Raw genomic sequence first — 19,323 nt, 5'->3', positions numbered from 1 at the left:
TATTACGTGACAAAAAACTACGGAATTCAGCGCATCTTCCCAGATTAGGGCGCATGGGCCAGTGCTACCTCAGGGTGTGCCGCCCGTTTTGGACGTTTGTATGGTAACTGCTGTGCGTCAGCTTGCACCACATACAAGGCTAATGTACCCTTACAAAGTGCACCCTGTCTAGTTTTGAGTGGTAGCAATATTTTTCATCTTACTGCATGAGAGACAAATTCAGATTTCCAACTCAAAAAATCCTATTTTGGTTCACTTGCCGCTGCATTTTTTATGAGTTATAGAAAACAGTTCAGAAGTTGGAGAGTTAGCTGTTGCTTCATAAGACATACCAACCTCTGGCGGCATGGGAAAAGTAAATTGGCTTCAAAATTTTTTAATCTTGTGGCTGCTAAACAAAAAAAAAATTGACTACAAGATATTTACATAGCTCAGCGCAGAGAATGATAGTCTTTATGCACATTCGCTGTAGACTTACTTTCTTCCCATCAATATTTGGCTGCATTTATTTTCATGTTAATTGCCAAGGTTAAATATCGAAATATACATCCATACATGATCCTACATTTTCAACGCTAACTCTTAAGTATGCATCCGTTTATATTTTCACATTTAGACCTAATTACGTAAAGGTAACAAAATGCAGCCAAATTTTAAAGGGAGGAAAATAAGCGTACAGCCAGCACGTGTACATCGTTATTCTTCTGCTGTGAGCGCTGTAATGTTACGTGTTAATCAATTTTCTTTCGTTAGCTTTTGCCCTAAAAAGACAGGTGAAAAACTATTTGGCTGAAAACAATTTGATGTCTACATGCGGTTAACTGGCGTGTCTTCTAAGTACACAGGAAACGTCCTCCATTAACATTGAATAGTTTTATATAATTTTTAGAGTGTAGGTACACGTGAACCAAACTATTACTTTCCAAGTCTACAATCATGAGTTTTGTTATCATATAATAGGTTTTTAAATATTTTATATCACCCAGAACTAGATGAGCTGGCCTTTCAAATGATTTTAATGTGTGTGGTGCACAGTGATGCTCCACGGCAGCCCCGCATTGTCCAAAAGTGGCTGCGCACCCTGGGAGGGTATGACTGCTCCCTTAATGGTTTTCAGTAACTTCCCGTGCACTAGCGTACTTTTCCTGTGTCCTATAACATGTTTCACGTTTTGGTATTTCAGAAAGAGCAGCAATTTCAAACGTCAGTGCTCATGCCATAACTTTCATAGAATTTAGGCTTGCTCCTATTTTTAAATGAATTATTCAGATGCATGGCTCATTTTTGATGTAAAAGAGATGATTCTTATCTTTCTGTACATAAGTAGTGCGAACTTTTGAATTTTTTTATGTGATAGTTCACTTCTGTGTCAGCTAGTAAAATTTATTGTCATAAACTGAAGCACAAGTCCTGCATGATGTTACAACGAACTTTTATATACGGTACTAGAAGTATATTTGTACCTTTAGAGCGCTGCTTGATTTTGCCACTGAAGGCTGTTTTGAATGAAATTCGCTCAATAAAACGGCTTTGCAAGGTTCTGCACAAAATTGTAATACTGCGTCCGAATGGTGGAAAACATTCATTGCAATGAAATGTTGAGCTATAACCACATAAATTAATCGAACGTCCTGAAAAGGACTTTCATGCACGTTTTGGGAACATCCCAAAACTTTCCTGTCTTTGTTCTACATGGGATGTTGGACCGCCCAGCAAAGTCCCAATCTGGGACATCCCAGACAGGTCTTTTTTGTATCACTTGGAATTGTTTTGGAACTTCAGGGGGATGTCCCTAGGAGTTCCCAAACTTCCAGGTGAGACATCCCTAGCACTTACCTAAAATGTATGGGCGTTGTCTGGGAAGTATGCCATTAAAGAAGTGTTCCTGTAACTGCACAGTGGAAGTGTCTTAGTGAAGCTATGCTTTTGTGCCAACGCAGTGGTGGCTGAACAAGAAGCTCGAGATATCATTTCTCAATATTACTGGTTGAAGTAAATTTTAGTTGCCTACGAAGCATTCAGAGAACACGGCGTGCTTATAGTTGTAACAACAATAATTAGACAGGATTCCATGAGCACTAAATGTTCACGTTCTTGTGCTAGATTAAAATAGCTTTCTTTCCTATTTATAGAAATTTTTCCATACCCTTAGGATATGAAATACAGAATTTCATATTCACTAAGCAGCACACGCTTATTAAATAGCCTCTGAAACAAGCGCATGATCTATGGCACCTTCAATGGTTGCTGTCTATCTCGTTTCACCAATGAAAAATTATAAAACTGAGTTCATACACTTTTATACAACAATTAAACCAAACATAGCCATAACCTGAACTGCAGCTTCCACCTAATCAGACTACCAATGAAATGGCAAATATCTATTTATGCAAATGGCAAATGCATCAAACTATAGGTTCTTCCTGTAGCTCTCACTGACGGCTCTAAGGACCAGAAGTCAATGCTCACCATTTGGTAATAAACAAACATTCATGCTGCTGTTGATAGCTACCAGAACAAACATAAGGAGTCCCATAAGGAGACGCAAAGCAGCTGCAGAGTCACTTAAGCAACGACACTACAGTTTTGACAACAAGTCAAGCTGTATAACGAAGGCAGCATATTGTAGACACAACTTACATAGCGCAGAATCTCCCCTGCAGGAGAAAAAGCCCATGTATACCTTCATAAGCAGTCGCGGTTCTGATGGACCAATGACATATTTTGGGCCTTGTGAAAACCGTCATTGACATGTCCTGCTTGTTCTAAAATCCTTTTGTCGCTGTGGTACCTACTGGACCGATATCTAATTATACTCGCGTACAGCTTGAGTACGACAACAAAAGTTGCCCCTGTGCCTCATTACCGCAGCCAACCCTTTCTCCATGCGGCACAAATAGTGCGTTACTGCGAGTATTTCCAAATTGACACGAGTCATTAACGTGATTTTCCTGACATAATCTGCGTATACAATAATGCAGCGACGGCAAACAAACTGTGTGAGAAGATCAGATGTTATCACGGAATAAACGCAATATTCTTTCGGAATATACAGGCATCGTGAAGTCCTGGTCATTTGCTTCGGTGGAGTGATATACTACATGAACTATTGCCGTACATACTTACACCCGAGTATAGGCAGCCGAAGCAACTCCTGTTGTACTATCAAGGAAATGTAAACCGAACAGATGGTGAACACGCAAAGAACCTTCAGAGTGACGACAGTGGCTGGTTTTTCCTCCTGTAAGGCGAAAGCCTTAGTTGTCTCACCAAACGTCAAAATTACGTCGTCGGCTTAACAGAATGATAATAAAAAGCTATGAAAAGAAAACTCAGATGAAAACACGTTTGTATTCTTGTGGGATTTTTTTTTAAATCCGGGTGGCAGGAGGAGCAGGGTCAGTTTACAGTGTTTGAACTCGGCACACTGACCATAGGAGATGAGTAATTAGCCTTTTGCTTGCTATGCAAAGTATGAACGTGGTAGCACATTGAAAATACGAAGCTTTCCGGCGCGAGGCGTAAACGAGTGTCCGAGTTTTTTTAGTACGGGTTACGAAACGTGTCAGCACAAGGCTTACACTAGTGTCCCTGCGATTTTTTTAGTACGCGTTACGAAGCGTTCTAGCGCGAGTCGTAAACAATTGTCTCGGTGTTCTAGCAACGTGACTACATGAGACGACGATTACAACGACGACGATTACGACAACGACGGCAAGAGATGCCAACAGCACCAGCCCCTGAGGGACTTCACCCCTAAAAGCATGTGGACGCACAGGAGACAGGAGGAGGAGCCAGCCATTGTCGTCGCTCTGAAGGCTCGTCGCGTGTTCACCAAATTTTCGCTTTAAATTTTCTTGATAATACAACAGAAATTGTTTCCGCTCCCTATATTCTTGGTGTTGGAAGCTACCACCAGAAAAAAAGAAAAAAATACCATCGATTGTTACAAAAAATTTGTAAAAGCGCGAAATCTAAAAGTGCATCCAACCTTCGCTGAAAGTGCGTCCAATCGATCGTGAAACCTTCAAAAACACAAATCGCAAAGGAGGAACCATCCCATGCGACGATTTTTGCGCGCACTAAGTTAACAAATCTACAAACGATTTAAATGTACACCGATACGTGGATCATGATATAACGGTATAGTATTACAGTTAAACCTGTATGTAACGAAGCTCTTTGCAACGAATTCCTGGATTTACCGGTTTTTCGATTCCCCATTGCAACCCCTATTAGATCTAAAGCCCATGTGTTTGCAACCTTCATGTAACGAACTCGCTAAACTGATCAGTCACAATTTGTTCCACTCACGCTGAAACATTGGCCGCAGAATGGCACTACGAAAAATTATCCGCAGAAAAGCAGCTATGAAAACGTATAGAATCGCCAAGAACAAAATTCTTCATGCTGATGATGACGAACAGAACCGCTAGCGCCGTCCCACGGCTAGCGTAGCACCCAGTTGATGTTTTGTTCGTACAGCGTGACACTAGGTGGCAAGAGTAACTACACTTTTTTTCACCCGCACCGCAAACTACTGTTTCTACATTTGCCAGCGGTGTCTGTTCTAGATGTGTTTTGAGTTGCTAGGCGTGCCTGGCACCGTCTAGTATAGCGTCTCCGCTGCTATCTGTGGTGTCGCTTCCTAGGGGATGAGTTTTGCTGATGAAAATGAAACGTTTTCTCTTTTCATAACAAGCTCGGAATATTAAACGCCATCGCCGCCCGGTATAGTCTCCCAGCTAGCACCTTCGACCTCAACGACATTTAGTGCGGAAGGAGCATCAAGCACGCAGAGAGGCGCCTTTTCAACATAAGTTTACTTTTTGAAACGCGCTTGTAACCAAAAAGTGCCGAAAGGAAAGGCAAAAGTGATAACTAAGTTACATTTGTGAATACGAGGGTAAGCGACCATGCTACTGTGGAGCGTCGTGTAGTGCCCAAGCTCGTCAGAAAGCAGCTGGCACAAATCACGCAGTCTTTTACCGTGAAATAAATCTTTGAAAGGTCAGGTCACTGACTGATGTCTAGTATTTCGGTTTTGTATCTGGTTCATTCACGCGAGCCTTAACTGAAAACCTTCATGTACTGTTAAACCAGGATATTACGAAATTGGCGAAAATTCGCAATTTTCGTTATATGCAGGTTCTCGTTACATAAAGGTTTCGAGTTAACGCTCGCCTGAACGAAACAGAAACGAAACCAAAATACTACGCATGAGTGATGTTGAACTGACCCTATAGTATTAGACGCAATGCATTGCAAACAAACGCAATGCAAAGTATTAAATGCAGTGCATTTCACAGTGAAACACTGCGTGATTTCTGCCTGCTACTTTACCACGAACACGGCCCTCCAGAGATGAAGGCACTTATGCCGTGTTCACAAACGTAACTTAACTATTACTTTTGCCCTTTGACACTTTTGAGTGCCTTAACCCTTTCAAGGACCAAACGTTTTCTGAAAAGCGCCTTTTCGCGAACTTGATGCTCTTTGTCGCACTCTAATGTGTTGAGAGGGTGCTTGCTGGGATGCTGTACCGAGTGGTGACGTTCTTCTTTTTCGCCGGCAGAGAGGGCATTTAAAATTGCGGGCGTGTCTTGAGATGACCAAGTTTTTGTTTTTTGGCAGCAGAAATAATCACCAATGAACCGACACCACAGATGGCAGTAAAGAAGCACGACTACACGACGACAGGCCGTCCTGGCATCTAACCGACCCCACACTCACACTGGAAACGCACGCTAGTTTCCGGCGCAGGCAAATTCGCTAACTTAGTTCATTCCTCCAGCCGATATTTTAGAAAAAGTGCAACAAACAACGGCTCATAAGGTTAGCCGTCACAACGCCTTCGTTACATAGAGGTCACACACACATGGGTTTCAAAGGGCCTGGAAATGCGGCATTGAAAATCTTCGTTAAATCCAGCAATTACATAGAGGTTCGTTACATTAACGTTTTGCTATATTAACGAAAACCTGCATGTAAGAAAAAAATTGCGAGCTTTTCTCAACTTCGTTACATCCAGGTTTAACCGTATACTCCTTCATGATCAATGGGTGTATTGTTTTATCCATAAACATTCCTTTTTCGCGATTTTCAAGAAACAGTTTTGACACAATAGAAGCCAACTTTCACGCACGCGACGTGTGTCCAAAGATACTATCAGGACTTTTCAGTCAACCAACGCGTCCATGGGGAAATGCATTAGTTTTCTGGCAAGACGCCACCCGCACAACTAAGAAAGGTTTCGCTCTAAAAGACGCAAACAAGATCTGGCAGTAGGAAAGACGCTGATAATTGTTGCGCTCTTGCTTTAGGAGCACCTACGCAGAGTTAACCTCCGGACGATTTATTGCGTGATGGCAAGTGCCAGATACTTCAAACTTCCGGTGAATAGTATAACAAATACAGCTAAATCAAAGGTAAACCAAGTGAAATCAAGAATTAACCAGACTAAGCCAAGCTTTCGCCTTGCATATCAAGGATTAGCTCAGCTAAGCCGCATTTTTTACCACCCATTAATTCTCCCCACATTGGTGTTGAGACATGCATATTTCGCAACGTTTATCGACACAAGTAAGGACATCCACATGAGAACCTCTAATCAAAGCCAAAGGGTTACCTGGGGCTACCCTGTCTAGATTACACGTTTGCTATACCACGAACATGCTTTTGCGATCAGAAATTTCGCTACTCTGTTTCTCCACACAGTGGATAAGCGGTCACTTACCCAGCAGAAAGGTTGACATGGCCAGTATCATGAAACCAGCACTCGGTTTGTCAAAGACGAATGAGCAGGCGTAGACAACAGGAAGGACGGCAACGCCATGAAGGCAGTTGAGATAAAATAGCAAACCTGCGTAGCGAGTAAATAAAAAACAAGGTAAGGATAACATCTTATCTGCGGTGCTTCTTATAACACGTAACCATTATCCTTGCTAGCGTGAGCTTTAACTTATTTTAGCCCGATTCCAATCGGAAAAAGTGAAACCTGCGCTTCAAGAGGCTCCGCAGCACAACAATAAAGAACGGTTCCTTTTTTGGGGTAGTCGGAGACGGCAGCTGGCTTGATAGATATTTGAAACTAAGAGCTCCGCAATCTGCTTAAAATTCTTGGAGTGAAAATTCCATGCCGTCCAATTTTTCTTTCTCCTAACGCCTTTCTAATATTTTCAGAGCGTTGTGATACCAAACACTAAAACACACAAGAACGACTGGCGGAGTTCTTGAAGACCAAGCGTATTCTATAACAATTACATGCCCACTAAAATGTGCCGCCAACGGTTCGCAATTCGGTTAGTATAAATATAAAAATTCTAGAGTATTCAATAATGCTTTCTTCTCATTCCCATATAAAACAATGATAGCCCTCGCACTGCATTTTATTTCACTAAATTTGCAATCGTGAAAATTGCAAGGAAAAAACAATTATTAATGCAAATATTTCTCAGCAACGCGTGGTGCATTTTTCGCGTTTTCATATAAAATAATCATAGCCTTCACATCGAAGTGCCATTTTACCAAAATTTGTAAAAGTGTAAATTGCAAGGAGCAAAATAATCTTCTGGAATAGTTGCTGAAATCCTGCTATTTTCGCTGCTGTATTTGCCCCGCTGCAGGGTAATTCTGCCGTTGATGCTTGGTAAAAAACCCGCACTGCGTTTTTTTTGTACTTTGCGTTAATTCTACGGTATATATTACTCGGCCGCCATTTCTTGAATAAAATACCAAAAACTAATGGGGTTTACCAAAGGCCAATCAAGAAAAAAGCACCATTCTCATTATTATAGCCGTTGCCAATACTGCTTCGAAGGCACTAATCTTGCATTCTTGAATAGTTTTTTTACATGTACTACGTTGCCAATGATAGTCCACCAATAGCAAGTTCAATACACGAAGCCAAATATGAAAACCAAGATGACGCCGGATTCACAATACCTACGGAATCGCTTTCTTTTGCAGGATTTTCAGTTGTGAAAATGTAACACCCATTACCTGCATGCAAGATAAATAAAGCGCGCAGTGACGCAAATAACGCACTTTTCGTAGACATTACTCACGTATGTCGTGCGTGGTCAATACATCGTAGTGAAACGCGACCACGGGCGGCAGCACCAAAAGCGCCGTGCCCATGTAGAACACGAAGTCAAAAGCGAAGTTTGTGGTCCAGTAAAGCAGGGGGTTCACACCCGTGACCATTTGCAAGTGTTTTACCTGCACGAGAATATGGCACCGGTGCCGACTCACTTTCAGGCTCTACAGTTTCGCCCTTGGTTGTCTCGCCCCATACTGCATAATCTCAAACCCGCAAAGTTGTAAGAAAACATTGCTGCCACATTTGAACAAAGTGCGTGCTTATGTGGGAGAAAAAATTTGAATTTTTGAAATGTCTCTACTGCGTTTTTTTGGAACCTACCGTCTACGAGAACTTGAACCTGATAGATTTGAATTTTGTAGTTTGACATCGTCACGACAACTTCTCCCGAACCCAGAAAACAGCAGGACATAAAAGCCACAAAGTTAATACCCTTAAGGACCATACACAAAGGACATTAGGGTACATTACGATCTAATGTCTCGGAACTACATTTAGCTAGTATGTAGTTTATATGGGCGCTCAATCTATAGCTTACGCCTTAACCCCTTGGTTCCTCATAACCAAAGGTTCTGTAGGAAGCAAACTGACCGACAGCAACACCCAATACCCAGACAGCAATACCCGCATATTCACTAACAGTCGCTTTGTGGAAGCAATGTATCCAATGTATCATAAACTCTTCAGTTTGGTCATGTCAATTGAAATTATAATAACCGGAAAAGATAATAAACACACGCGTCGTATAAGGTTTCAATTCCAAATTCGTTCATTTCACCAATGCACATACATGAGCTCTCACTGTAGCAATGCAGAAACTTTGCCACGAACTGAATAATCTTGGACAATAAGTGGCAAAAACGCCGACCACAATGAACGTACGTCCGAAACATGACGTTTCGGCTTCCACACGGTCGCCTTCCGTGATACCGTGAACTTGAAGTAGTGAATGTTATATCACATACAACAAGATATTGCCACGTTTGTGTAAATCTGCAGAAGAGGAATTGCTTTCTTCTGATGCTCTGTGTTGACTTAGCTTAGAACTCTTCATTTAGTAAATACATTGGACATTTTTACTGCCAATATATTTCGATATAACTCGCAAAAAAAGCTACAGAAGCCTAATTAAAAAACCACAAATTTCAAATCAAACCATGTGAACTTAAGATATCTTTTTACACTAGATGTATAATATCTCTTGCAGTTTTCGCCATTTTTAAAATTTTACTCGTGTATTTCTTGGCACCTGGTCAAAACGCTGCCTGCAGAACTCTGCAACAGTGTCGACGACACAACGTTAGTAACGAGTGATTTACAAGTAACAGGGCACTGTGACATCGCACGTTTTGGGCTTTGGTGTTAAATATAAGTTTAAACTGTCATCTCCTATGGAGCGTCCAGGAACCGCCGTATATTCTTCACAGCAGCTTATTCCGTGCTTATTATTATTTTAAAAGTTGAAATCTTTGGTGTGAGGTTCTGGTGTATCTGCTCATTACCACCGACACTATTTCAGAATGGCAAATTGAATAATAACTGTTAAAAAATCAGCAAGCTCATGCTGCTGTTCGATGTCTTTTTTTTTTCAGAATAGACGTTTGCATCCGTGGTATAAATGGCGCAAAGGATTCTGTCCTGTGCCGCTTTATCATTTGTCGTTTCTACCGGCGTACACCTTCCGCCCACTGCTTTCACCGTCGCTGTATCTTCCGGCAGAAAAAATGCAATTGAAAAAATTTCATGCACCCCTTCGCCTAACGACGACGATGGTTGAACGCGAATGTCTCAGGAGAAGAATTCGTTGGTTGTCGTCTGAGTTTGGAGAAAGTTTTGAACATTCATAAATGGAGCAATCGGATAGGCTTCGTAACACGAGAGCAATCGGGTAGCAATCGGATAGGCTTCGTTCGCTTTTGCCCCTGAAGCATTTTTTTTCACTTCGCCTACGATAAATGATCGTCAGAGAAAGTTGGCTTTCCTTCAGGGCGCTTTCACGTTACCGAAGCCGTAAGTTATAACACTAAATCTTCGCATTAAAAGCGTGGGTACAACAATATCCCCCTGATATGCAATTTGTTGCGCGGCGTCGCGTGCCCTATCTTCTCGCTTTTGTGTTTTTTACTTCCGCAGGACCCACTGCAATCAACACCTGTAGCTACCACCACTGCACACCACTCCCAAAGCGTCGCCAATGGTTGATACGTTGTTACAGACGCCAGCAGCGTGATTTCGACCAAGTTATAAATTAATACGTCACTCGTAATTGTAACCTTACGTATGTCATTACAGAATTCCATCAGCCCCATTCGAGAAGACGGACAATATTTCAACCAGCGGCTTCGTGACACTTCCCTCACCTTGATGCAGCCTCTATATCTTCGCAATTCTGAGCTAACGCGACGGTCTTGGCGAAGTTTGATACTGGGAGAAGTTTGATACAAGAGTGACATGTAAGTTATATTCCCCAGATATCTTCCTATATATGGTTTCCTATATAAACTCGGCTTGATATAGTCAAAGTGAGCACAACCACAGCAATCGAAGCAATCGAAAAAATGGGGTGCGTGTAGCTCACAATTGCGGGAATATGCCACTCAGTAAGTCGTTTCCTCGTTTTTTGATGAATGACGGTTGGACAGGAAGGAAATTTTTCTTAAACGCAAGGACGTATATATGTCTTGCACCCTTGTGATAAAAGGGTAAGTTTTCCTTCACTTTCAAGAAAAACGCATTTTTCGTGTCACTGAGACTTTCAGTGTTCCTGGAGCCCATGTAGTATCAGGCGAGACAACAGCATAGTAACATGGGCAAAGTTTTGGCTGTTTGAGCGTACAACCATGACGTACCTGGAGCACTCTCTCTGCGATGGGGAAGAGAACAAAATTGCTGCACATGAGGCTCGAGCACAGCGGGAAGAACACGGATCGAAGAATATTCGGTAGCAGAACATGGTACACGCTCAGTGAATCGTACTTCGTTTCATCGGACTCGTGAAGCGCGTCTTCGTAGCCACTTGAAGTCACGTCGAACGTAAAGCTGGCCCGTTTCGATTGCGTGATGTTTTGCAGACGAGCATTGTTGTACAATGTCGTGAGCAAAACAGCCATGTGCTCGATCTCACCATTGTACCATAGCACGGTCCTGCGGCGGAAAACATCCCATGACTTGCTTTGAATTATTTTCAGGGAGAAGCCAAAGGGTCTGAACAAACGTAACAATGCAAGCAAGCACATAACTATGCACTTCCGTCGCCCGCATTTTGTGTTTGAGCGTTTGAGTGAATTAATCAATAAATCATCAAAAGATAAATCATCATCATCATAAGCATGTCTACACCCACTGCAGGGCCAAGGCCTCTCCCACATATCTCCAATAATCTCGGCCCTGTTCTAACTGCGACCATTTATCCCCGCAAACTTCTTGACCTCATCTTCACCCACCCCAACTTTCTGCCACCCCCTGCTATGCTCCCCTTCTCTAGGGATCCACTCTGTTACCTTTATTGATCCCCGGTTATCTTTCCTTCGCATTACATGCCCCCCACACGCTCATTTCTTCTTAATTTCTACTAATATGTCCCTAACACGCGTTTGTTCCCTGACTCACTCCGCTTTCTTCTTGTCCCTTAATGTTACACCTATCATCTTCCGTTCCATTGCTCGCTGAGTCATGTGCACGCATCAGAGTTCCAACTCTTCGCGCAATTAGGTTTCATTGCATTGGGGGAGATGAATGAGAAACCTTGCTTCTGTACAAGAAAAAAGAAGCGTGAAACGGGGAACCAAAACAAAAGAAAAAGGGAGAGAGAGATGGTGTAAAAAATGACGGCAACAGGATAAGAGCGTCCGAGGGGCTGTGAGGTTACACGGCATTTGGGGCACGTTTGGAGGAGGCACCAGGAGCAAATGTCAATAAAGTGTACATTTAAGGTGGAGGGAAGAAGTTGCATAGGGGGAAATAGTACTTGGCAAAGATAGTCTTTGGCAGAGCATAAAGCCATTCAAAATTTGAAAGCGCACAAATAACGTCGTTTTGAAAAGTTACCGCACAAAAATAACTATGGCTCCCCCAAACTTGATTGCATTGCAAAAATAGAAGCAAGTAATGTTTTCGATAGTCCCCTCTAAAAATGTTTATTCTGCTATTTATGTGTTTTGTTGGTTTTACATTGCACTGTTAGGCTGCTTTACCTAGTTCTTTGACACCTTTCCCTCCAATCTTGTTCAGCCACGTCCGCGAAAATCGGGTAAATAGAGTTATAGAAAAACTTCATTTATGTGATTACACTTACTGAAAACGTGAGATAACGTGACTATAAAGTAATTGCTCTTTAGCGCAAGTAATTAAAGTGCCTCAATGTACGAGAAGACCGAGAAGTGTTCTTAGGTGACCGCTGGAATGAAGAATGCATAGCTTCTTGCATAAACAACAAACTAGGTAGATAATATATTTCTGTCCCCGTACAACAAAAAATGGTTTTGGTGAAGCATTCCAAACAATAACTGATTTACTTAAACCAGTTTTTTCTGCAGAGTAATTGCACTACTATATGTTCTTAGACTCTTTAGCCCTGGAATCTCCGCCACCTCGGTCGTATTTCTCTTCTGGCGGCGCAGCACAGCAGCAAGAGACCTCTATTCGAGCTCATACTGGCGAACGTCACACTGGAGGTAGAAAAGAAGAGATGAAACGCTCTAGGTGATGAATGATAGGTCACTGTAGTGTACACGTGACAATAAAAGGCATGTGCTGTAATACGGAGGAGGACGGGCACTGTCCCTGTGCTTCAGCAATACAATGGTTATGAGAGTGTGAAGATTGCGGGGCATTGTTAACACGAACGAACGTGTCTATTTTGTCTCGTTTTATGTACACGTATGCGTGTTTCCTCGTTTCTGATGGCATAAACTGAGTTGAAGTCTCGCGTGTATGTTGTCCCTTTTTCCTTTCTTTCCTTATAGTGCCACGCTCGCTAGAAGTATGAGTTCATTAATTAAGTAACACACTCATCCAATTTGCGCTTTAAGTCTAAATTCGTTTCCTTTTATAACTGCGGAAAAAAATTACTTCCCTCCTCTATTCTAACAGAACTAATCAACATAAAGTTTAATAAATATGCTAAACACGCGCATGTCGCCTTTCGAACTCTACACAGGCCTGTTTCTTCGAGCTCTTCACCAAATAGGGCTGCGTATGTAAATTTGAACCGTACTCCTTATTCATTCCAATAAAATGACAACATAGGGTGGCAAACGACGAGCTAAAAACCACGGCAAGCTCTATCTCAGCTTAAAGAGACGACGATAGGAGTACTTCAACCTGAACACCCGTGACTTTCGTTCATCTATTAGTCCGACTTTCAATGTGAAGTTTGCACTTAGTCTTCAGTGGTACGATTTTGCAAACGATTAGAATATTCATACTGTTAATAACAATTTTCAAGGTGAACAATGCCGAACAAATCTTACGTAGAAGAAGCAAAGCTGCCGCAACAAATGGAGGAAGCTTATAAATTGACCGATGTAGAAAACAATGAGCAGATAGTAGGCAGAGTGTCATTTCAATATTGTTTCACTTCCCGGCTTAATAAACACATGGTTGCTACCTAAAGAACTGCGTTACAAAAAAATGGCAATATTTACATAAAATTAAAGACGACCAAAGAGATAAGTAACTGTTACTTCTTTAACTAATTAGATGTGAATCATTGCCTTCTACAAGGTATTGTAATCTTATTGGATGTCGAAATAAGCTTCTTTTAGCTAAATTTAACTTCAAAAATAATTATTCAACGTCTGTTATACTGATCGACGAAAATAATTTCTTTTTACGCAGGGTTGCACGAGAAACGAATTCAAACCGTTTGTGACTGCCAGAGGAGGAAAGCGATTAAGGTTGAGGAGATAAGAGAGGTAAAAGGTGAAAAACGTTTAATAAGCGCTCACCAACAAACCAGACAACGTAATTTTTTTTCGATTTATTGATAAGTTTAACGCGCTCAAGCTACACCTGGGCCCTGAGGTACGCTGTAGTGGAGGGAGCCGGGTATATTTTGAGCACCCTGGTATCTTTAACATGCAGTGAAGACTCAATACAATGGATTTTTCGCTTTAGCGCTCCACCAGAAAAGCAGCCACCACCACCGGGATCAAACCCGCGTCCTAGGGCTTAGCCGCACAACGCTTCAGCCACTCAGCCACCATGGCGTGTACGACTACTTTGAATCGATATATTTATCGCGGGCTTTGTTCCAAAAAAAAAACAGTGGCTTAGCTCGGCTATGCCAGGATATACGTAGCATGAACTAAGGTTCAGCTGTTTATTCTTAGGTTTCCTCGGTGTCTAGGATTAGCTGATTATCATGCTTACTGCCGCTAAAACGATTGCCAATGCAATTCAATCCAATCCAGTGCAGTCCAGTCCAGTTCAATTTAATCCAATCGAATCCAATCCAGTCGAGTCCTATCCAGTCCAGCCCAGTCCAGTCCAGTCACTGCTCCTCGAGTATGCCCAGCACGGCTGTCCAGGAGCCACGCGAAACGGCTATCAAGCGGCTCCGGCGCAGCGTCAGACTTGGCTACTGCGCAACCGAGGCGCACAGCTGGGCGCACGCCGGCGGTAGTGCGTTTGCAGCGGCTATGACGTCCCTTCTCTGGATTGCGCAGACCGTCGAATGTGCACACCCAATTCTCTGCACTCCCGTACTCCAATTTGGGTGGACTTACAATTCAATACAATCCAATCCAATTTAATTCAATCCAATCCAATCCAAGTCAAGCCAAGCCAATTCCTCTCGCGCTTGCGTATCACGCTCCTTCAAGGTGCACGCGAAGCTGCTCAACATCGGCCAGTGTAGCTGACGCTACAAAAATATGATCAGGTTGTGATCGTGCGTTCTAAAGGAAGCAAACAATGCTTACATTGACAAATGTATCTAACGTTCACGAAATGTTGAGTGGAAGCCCATCGAGATTGGTATTCGGCAAAACTATTTGAAAAGCACGGCAACACTGATGCATATAACTATCGTAGAAAGGAGATATAGGTAACGCTCTTGCAGCTTTATCATCCTGTCAATCTGACATTGCCTGATCACGATTAGAACCAAACTGTTTCTTTTGTCAGAATAGTACTGCATACCGATTTCGAAAGCTCTTCTCACTCGTGTTAAAAGCACTTTTGGTTACGAAACGTGGCACTGGTCGTAAAGATGCTGAAGAGGCATTGACACCTTAACTTATGAACACACGTACGGCATCGTCCGGAATCAAGCAGGAACAGGTAAGCTAGGAATACTGCCTCACAACTCAACTTACTAGTTTGACTTCAAATCTTCAATCAGTGGAGTTGACTGTTTTTTTTTCAAATTATATCCACAGATCAGGGGCTTGCGGCTTACCAGTGTCAGTTGTGTTTTCCGCAGCAGCCTTTTACTAGATTAAAATCTATACAAGCACTTGTTTTTGTTATCTTGGACCACAACGCCAAAAAGGACGCCACAACAATGACTTTTTTAAAGTTCGTGGTAACATATGCTATCAAACCGCTGCTTGCTGGTTTCTTCAACATGTCGATATTGTAATGCGCGAATTAGGGAACTCACCCAGTCTTTTTTGTCATCTGCACAGCAAAGTGCTCATCAAAAACATATTTTTTGAGATCCGTCTTGGCCACATTTATCAGCTCCGTTGCGATGTCAACACTAGGAGGAATTTGCACCACGTCGAAATTTTCGGGGTCAAACATCGGCATCAGCCACCGGTCAACAAATTTCTTTTCTACATCGCTTTGAAGAAATCCCTGCAAATAAAATGGTAGCATTAGAGAACCATCTAAAAACTCCCGGTCTTTTAAATCATGTCTCTGAACTCTTGGACATATTTAGTAATTTTAGCTTTACTTGAGGGTGGATTGTACCACCGTGGGTGCGGGTCTAAACAAGTGGTAAAGGTTTCCAGCAGCACCTGATTTCCTCTCCCATAAGCCTACCCTCAAAACACAGTGTTGAGAAAATCAACTTGTACGCATACTCGGAGCACATGTTCAAAAAAGACACTTTACCGCTCACGTGTACCGGCAGAAATATAACATAAGGGCGAAAATATAATAGAAATAAAACAACAAAGGACTAACGTGTACAAGAACAAGAAGTACATAAGGGCAATGCGGTTCCAAACTACTGAAAGAACTGTAGCGGCTCAAAAATATCCGCATTATACAGGCCAAAAAAGCTCCAGTAAATCTTAGGTAAGAATAAGAACGTCAGCGAGAGTACCAGGGTTTCTTATAAATAGACAGGTTAGAATGATTTTACCACGAAAGTGTTTGATTCGGGATTCACGAAGGTGTCACCTACGTCATATCCATCACGTAAGTGACGCCAGTAGAACGATGCAAGCGGCCTGCAAAGGGTGCGCCACCGCACACGTGGTCTTTTTGCGGGGAAGCCAACTTTAGTACTAAAGTTTACGTTATACTTCGGGTTTTCGTTTTCGGGTTTCATATTTTGACACGAAAGTGTTTCATGTCGGGATACACCAAGATTTTGTTGACGTCATATCCGTCCCGAAAATGACGCCAGTACACTTTTGCCGAAGCGACCCGTCAGCAGGACGTCGCTCGCCAAACACACCCACAAGACAGCCGCCGTCCCGCTAATCATGCTCAGCTGCAAAATTCGCTGCACATTTCACTTTCGTGTTTTACCGATTCCTATGACAGAAAAATCAAGCACAGTTTTTTTTGTGATAACCAATAAAACAACCAGCTCTTTAGAAGCGGTGTCAAAGAGAGTCCAGATAAATGCATATAGAAAAACAAAGCATGTCGTCTCTAGCTTCTCCAAGTACAACAGAAGCAAAAGGTCCGAAAGATGGCACGCGATTTCTAACACGTCAAAAATTATTTTAATTCAGCGAGTCATATCCATCATGCGAGGGAACAGATGGGAGAATAAGACCATGTAAGTCTGATGGGAGGGCAGGTAGCGGACATTACACGACAGGGGCGGCAGAAGACGGCCGTCTTTCAACAAAATTTTGCTGCAAGGCGAGCAGATACGCGGAAATTTGTTTAAATAAACCTACACTGAATTTCATCAGATCAATGCGGATTAATCAAACCGAATGCTGCTATGGGCGCAAACCGAGCCTACAGAGCGACCCAGCGTCTCTGTTCTCACACTTTGTTTCCCTTGTACTCAGCGCCGTTGAAACTTGCATCCTTTTAAGTGCGAATGCACTTCTTAAGCGACCCTGAACCTGCGTCCACCGGCGATGTCCGCATAGCATACCCACGTGGGGGATTGGCCAGGAATCTCCTCGTCTTCCTTGGCAACGGGGGGAGATGGGCGCCCGCTGCCTGGCCGCTGACATGGCACATACCCACGTGGGGGATTGGCCAGGAATCGAGCGTGAGAAGGGCTAATGCACCCGCTTAAAGGAGTACTGACACGAAATTTCAAAGCTGAGATCCGCTCTAGCAATCAAGTACAACGACAACACAAATAGGTGTCTGTGAATAAATGCATCTTTCTTTCTTTGTAGTTGTGTGTGTGTGTGTGATCTCTCTTTCGCGAACATTACCGAACCGCGCAAATTCAACTCGTGCATTCGCACTTTCACATTCTTCCCCTCGGGGAAATGCGGGGAATTTTTAATCTTAGACTTCTATGGCGCTCTGTTCAATGTCGCTTTTACCCGACATTTCATACGCTGTTATGTTCGTTTATGCACCCAGTGTTTCTGTTAAATGTGCCAGATTTCCTTTACGTAAACATGCTGTAAGGGTCTTTCCTATATGTACTTCGTATTCATGGAATTTCTTATGCCAACCATTGTACCTGTGCTCCCGTTGATATATTGGCCTTGGCATGTGCAGGAGCACAAACACAAATCAAGAAAATCGTGAAAATCGCATCTGCATGTTGTAGTTTGAGGAAAGTGTAATGACATCACGTTCCAAAGATAGGAGACGCAAACATCGTTGCAGCATTCCCACTACGCGAACTCGAACGAACGAGCATACCATCGCTTTTAATTTGCGCGCTGTGGAAAGAGAAAAAGTTCAGGAAAACAAACAGTTAAGTGTAAAAAACGTGAACATAACATCTACAAAGTCCCACTATTTCTTATTTTTGTACTTCAAGGGGTTATTGTTTTCTACATGCTGACATGTAAGCAAAGTCCCGTGTGGACATTGCATCTATTTCGTATGTTCAAGAAAGTGTATTATAACAGCTGTAGTAAAGCGTTCCGTTCACTCGTTCGTTTTGCAGACACCCCGGAACTGTCCTGTGTATTATACGCTGTAGGGCTGATGCGGAAATTCCACAATGCACAAGCTGGCCCAATTACAATTTTTTCAACCAATAGACGGAAACCAATAGACACCAACACGTCAAATAATATTTATGTGGCCAATATTTTATGCCAAAAATATACTGAATAAAGTGGTGTCCCTTTACGTGTCCCGCACATTTTTGCGTAGACGAATTCTTTAAAAGCTGCTCTATCGCCGTCCTCTGGTCTCTCAACTAATTTCGATAAAGTTTAAGGAACCTTCAGGTCTTGCATTTTGTTTGCATGCAAAACAGAAATCCACGTTTCCGTGAACAGGATTTTGGAGTCACCGAACAGCAACGGTTTGAAGTTGAAGAGTGATAAAATTATTTCTGTTTTATTTCCATGACCGGCTAACAACTGACGAGATCGCTTTGTGCAGGTTGGCAAGAAATGCATCCAATTAAGAAGACAACGTCGAATCTTGGGCCTAGTTTTCCACGAAAAGGTAAATGTTTGTACCAAACATGAAAACGCCGAAAATAAAATGTATGAAAACACTAACATTCAAAAACATATCTGACACCAAAGAAATGAAACGGTGAAGTCATGCATACAAATAAATCGGAATAGCCTAATTAAACCCATGCTAGAATATTGTGTTATATTTTACAAATAGGCGCAAACGTCTGTCTTGATACTTTACACCTCGTGACAATTTCGGACACCGACTGATGATGATGGTTTGGGTTTAATGGCGCAAGGCCAGCAAGGACAAAGAGCGCTAAAAACAAGGGTCTTTGAAGATAACTCAGATGTACAATGCACTACGAAATTTTCTCAGTAAAAACAAAAGTGGAGCAACTTAAAATTTATGAAGATGGCTGGGGTATAGGGCCAGGATGATTATGCATGATACGAAAGGAGCTGTAAAAACGA

General features: G+C 42.4%; 1 protein-coding gene across 1 annotated transcript in view; it reads right to left on the bottom strand.

Annotated features, from left to right (window-relative positions):
- Positions 1-19,323, bottom strand: part of LOC144168309 (phospholipid-transporting ATPase ABCA3-like) — an 84,263-nt gene that overhangs the window by 34,340 nt on the left and 30,600 nt on the right. Inside the window, exons 9-12 of the mRNA XM_077697319.1 lie at positions 15,708-15,904; positions 10,951-11,245; positions 8,067-8,220; positions 6,737-6,862 (exon numbers count right to left, since the gene is read on the bottom strand). Of these exons, the coding sequence (XP_077553445.1) occupies positions 6,737-6,862; positions 8,067-8,220; positions 10,951-11,245; positions 15,708-15,904 (772 nt within the window). The remainder of the gene's footprint in view (positions 1-6,736; positions 6,863-8,066; positions 8,221-10,950; positions 11,246-15,707; positions 15,905-19,323) is intronic.

Source organism: Haemaphysalis longicornis, unplaced genomic scaffold (genome assembly GCF_048455015.1).
Source record: "Haemaphysalis longicornis isolate Haplotype H1 unplaced genomic scaffold, Haemaphysalis longicornis Haplotype H1 scaffold_2, whole genome shotgun sequence".
In the NCBI taxonomy this organism is placed as follows: domain Eukaryota; kingdom Metazoa; phylum Arthropoda; class Arachnida; order Ixodida; family Ixodidae; genus Haemaphysalis; species Haemaphysalis longicornis.
Note: the sequence above shows the minus strand (reverse complement) of the source record. Positions and strands in the feature narration are given on the sequence as shown.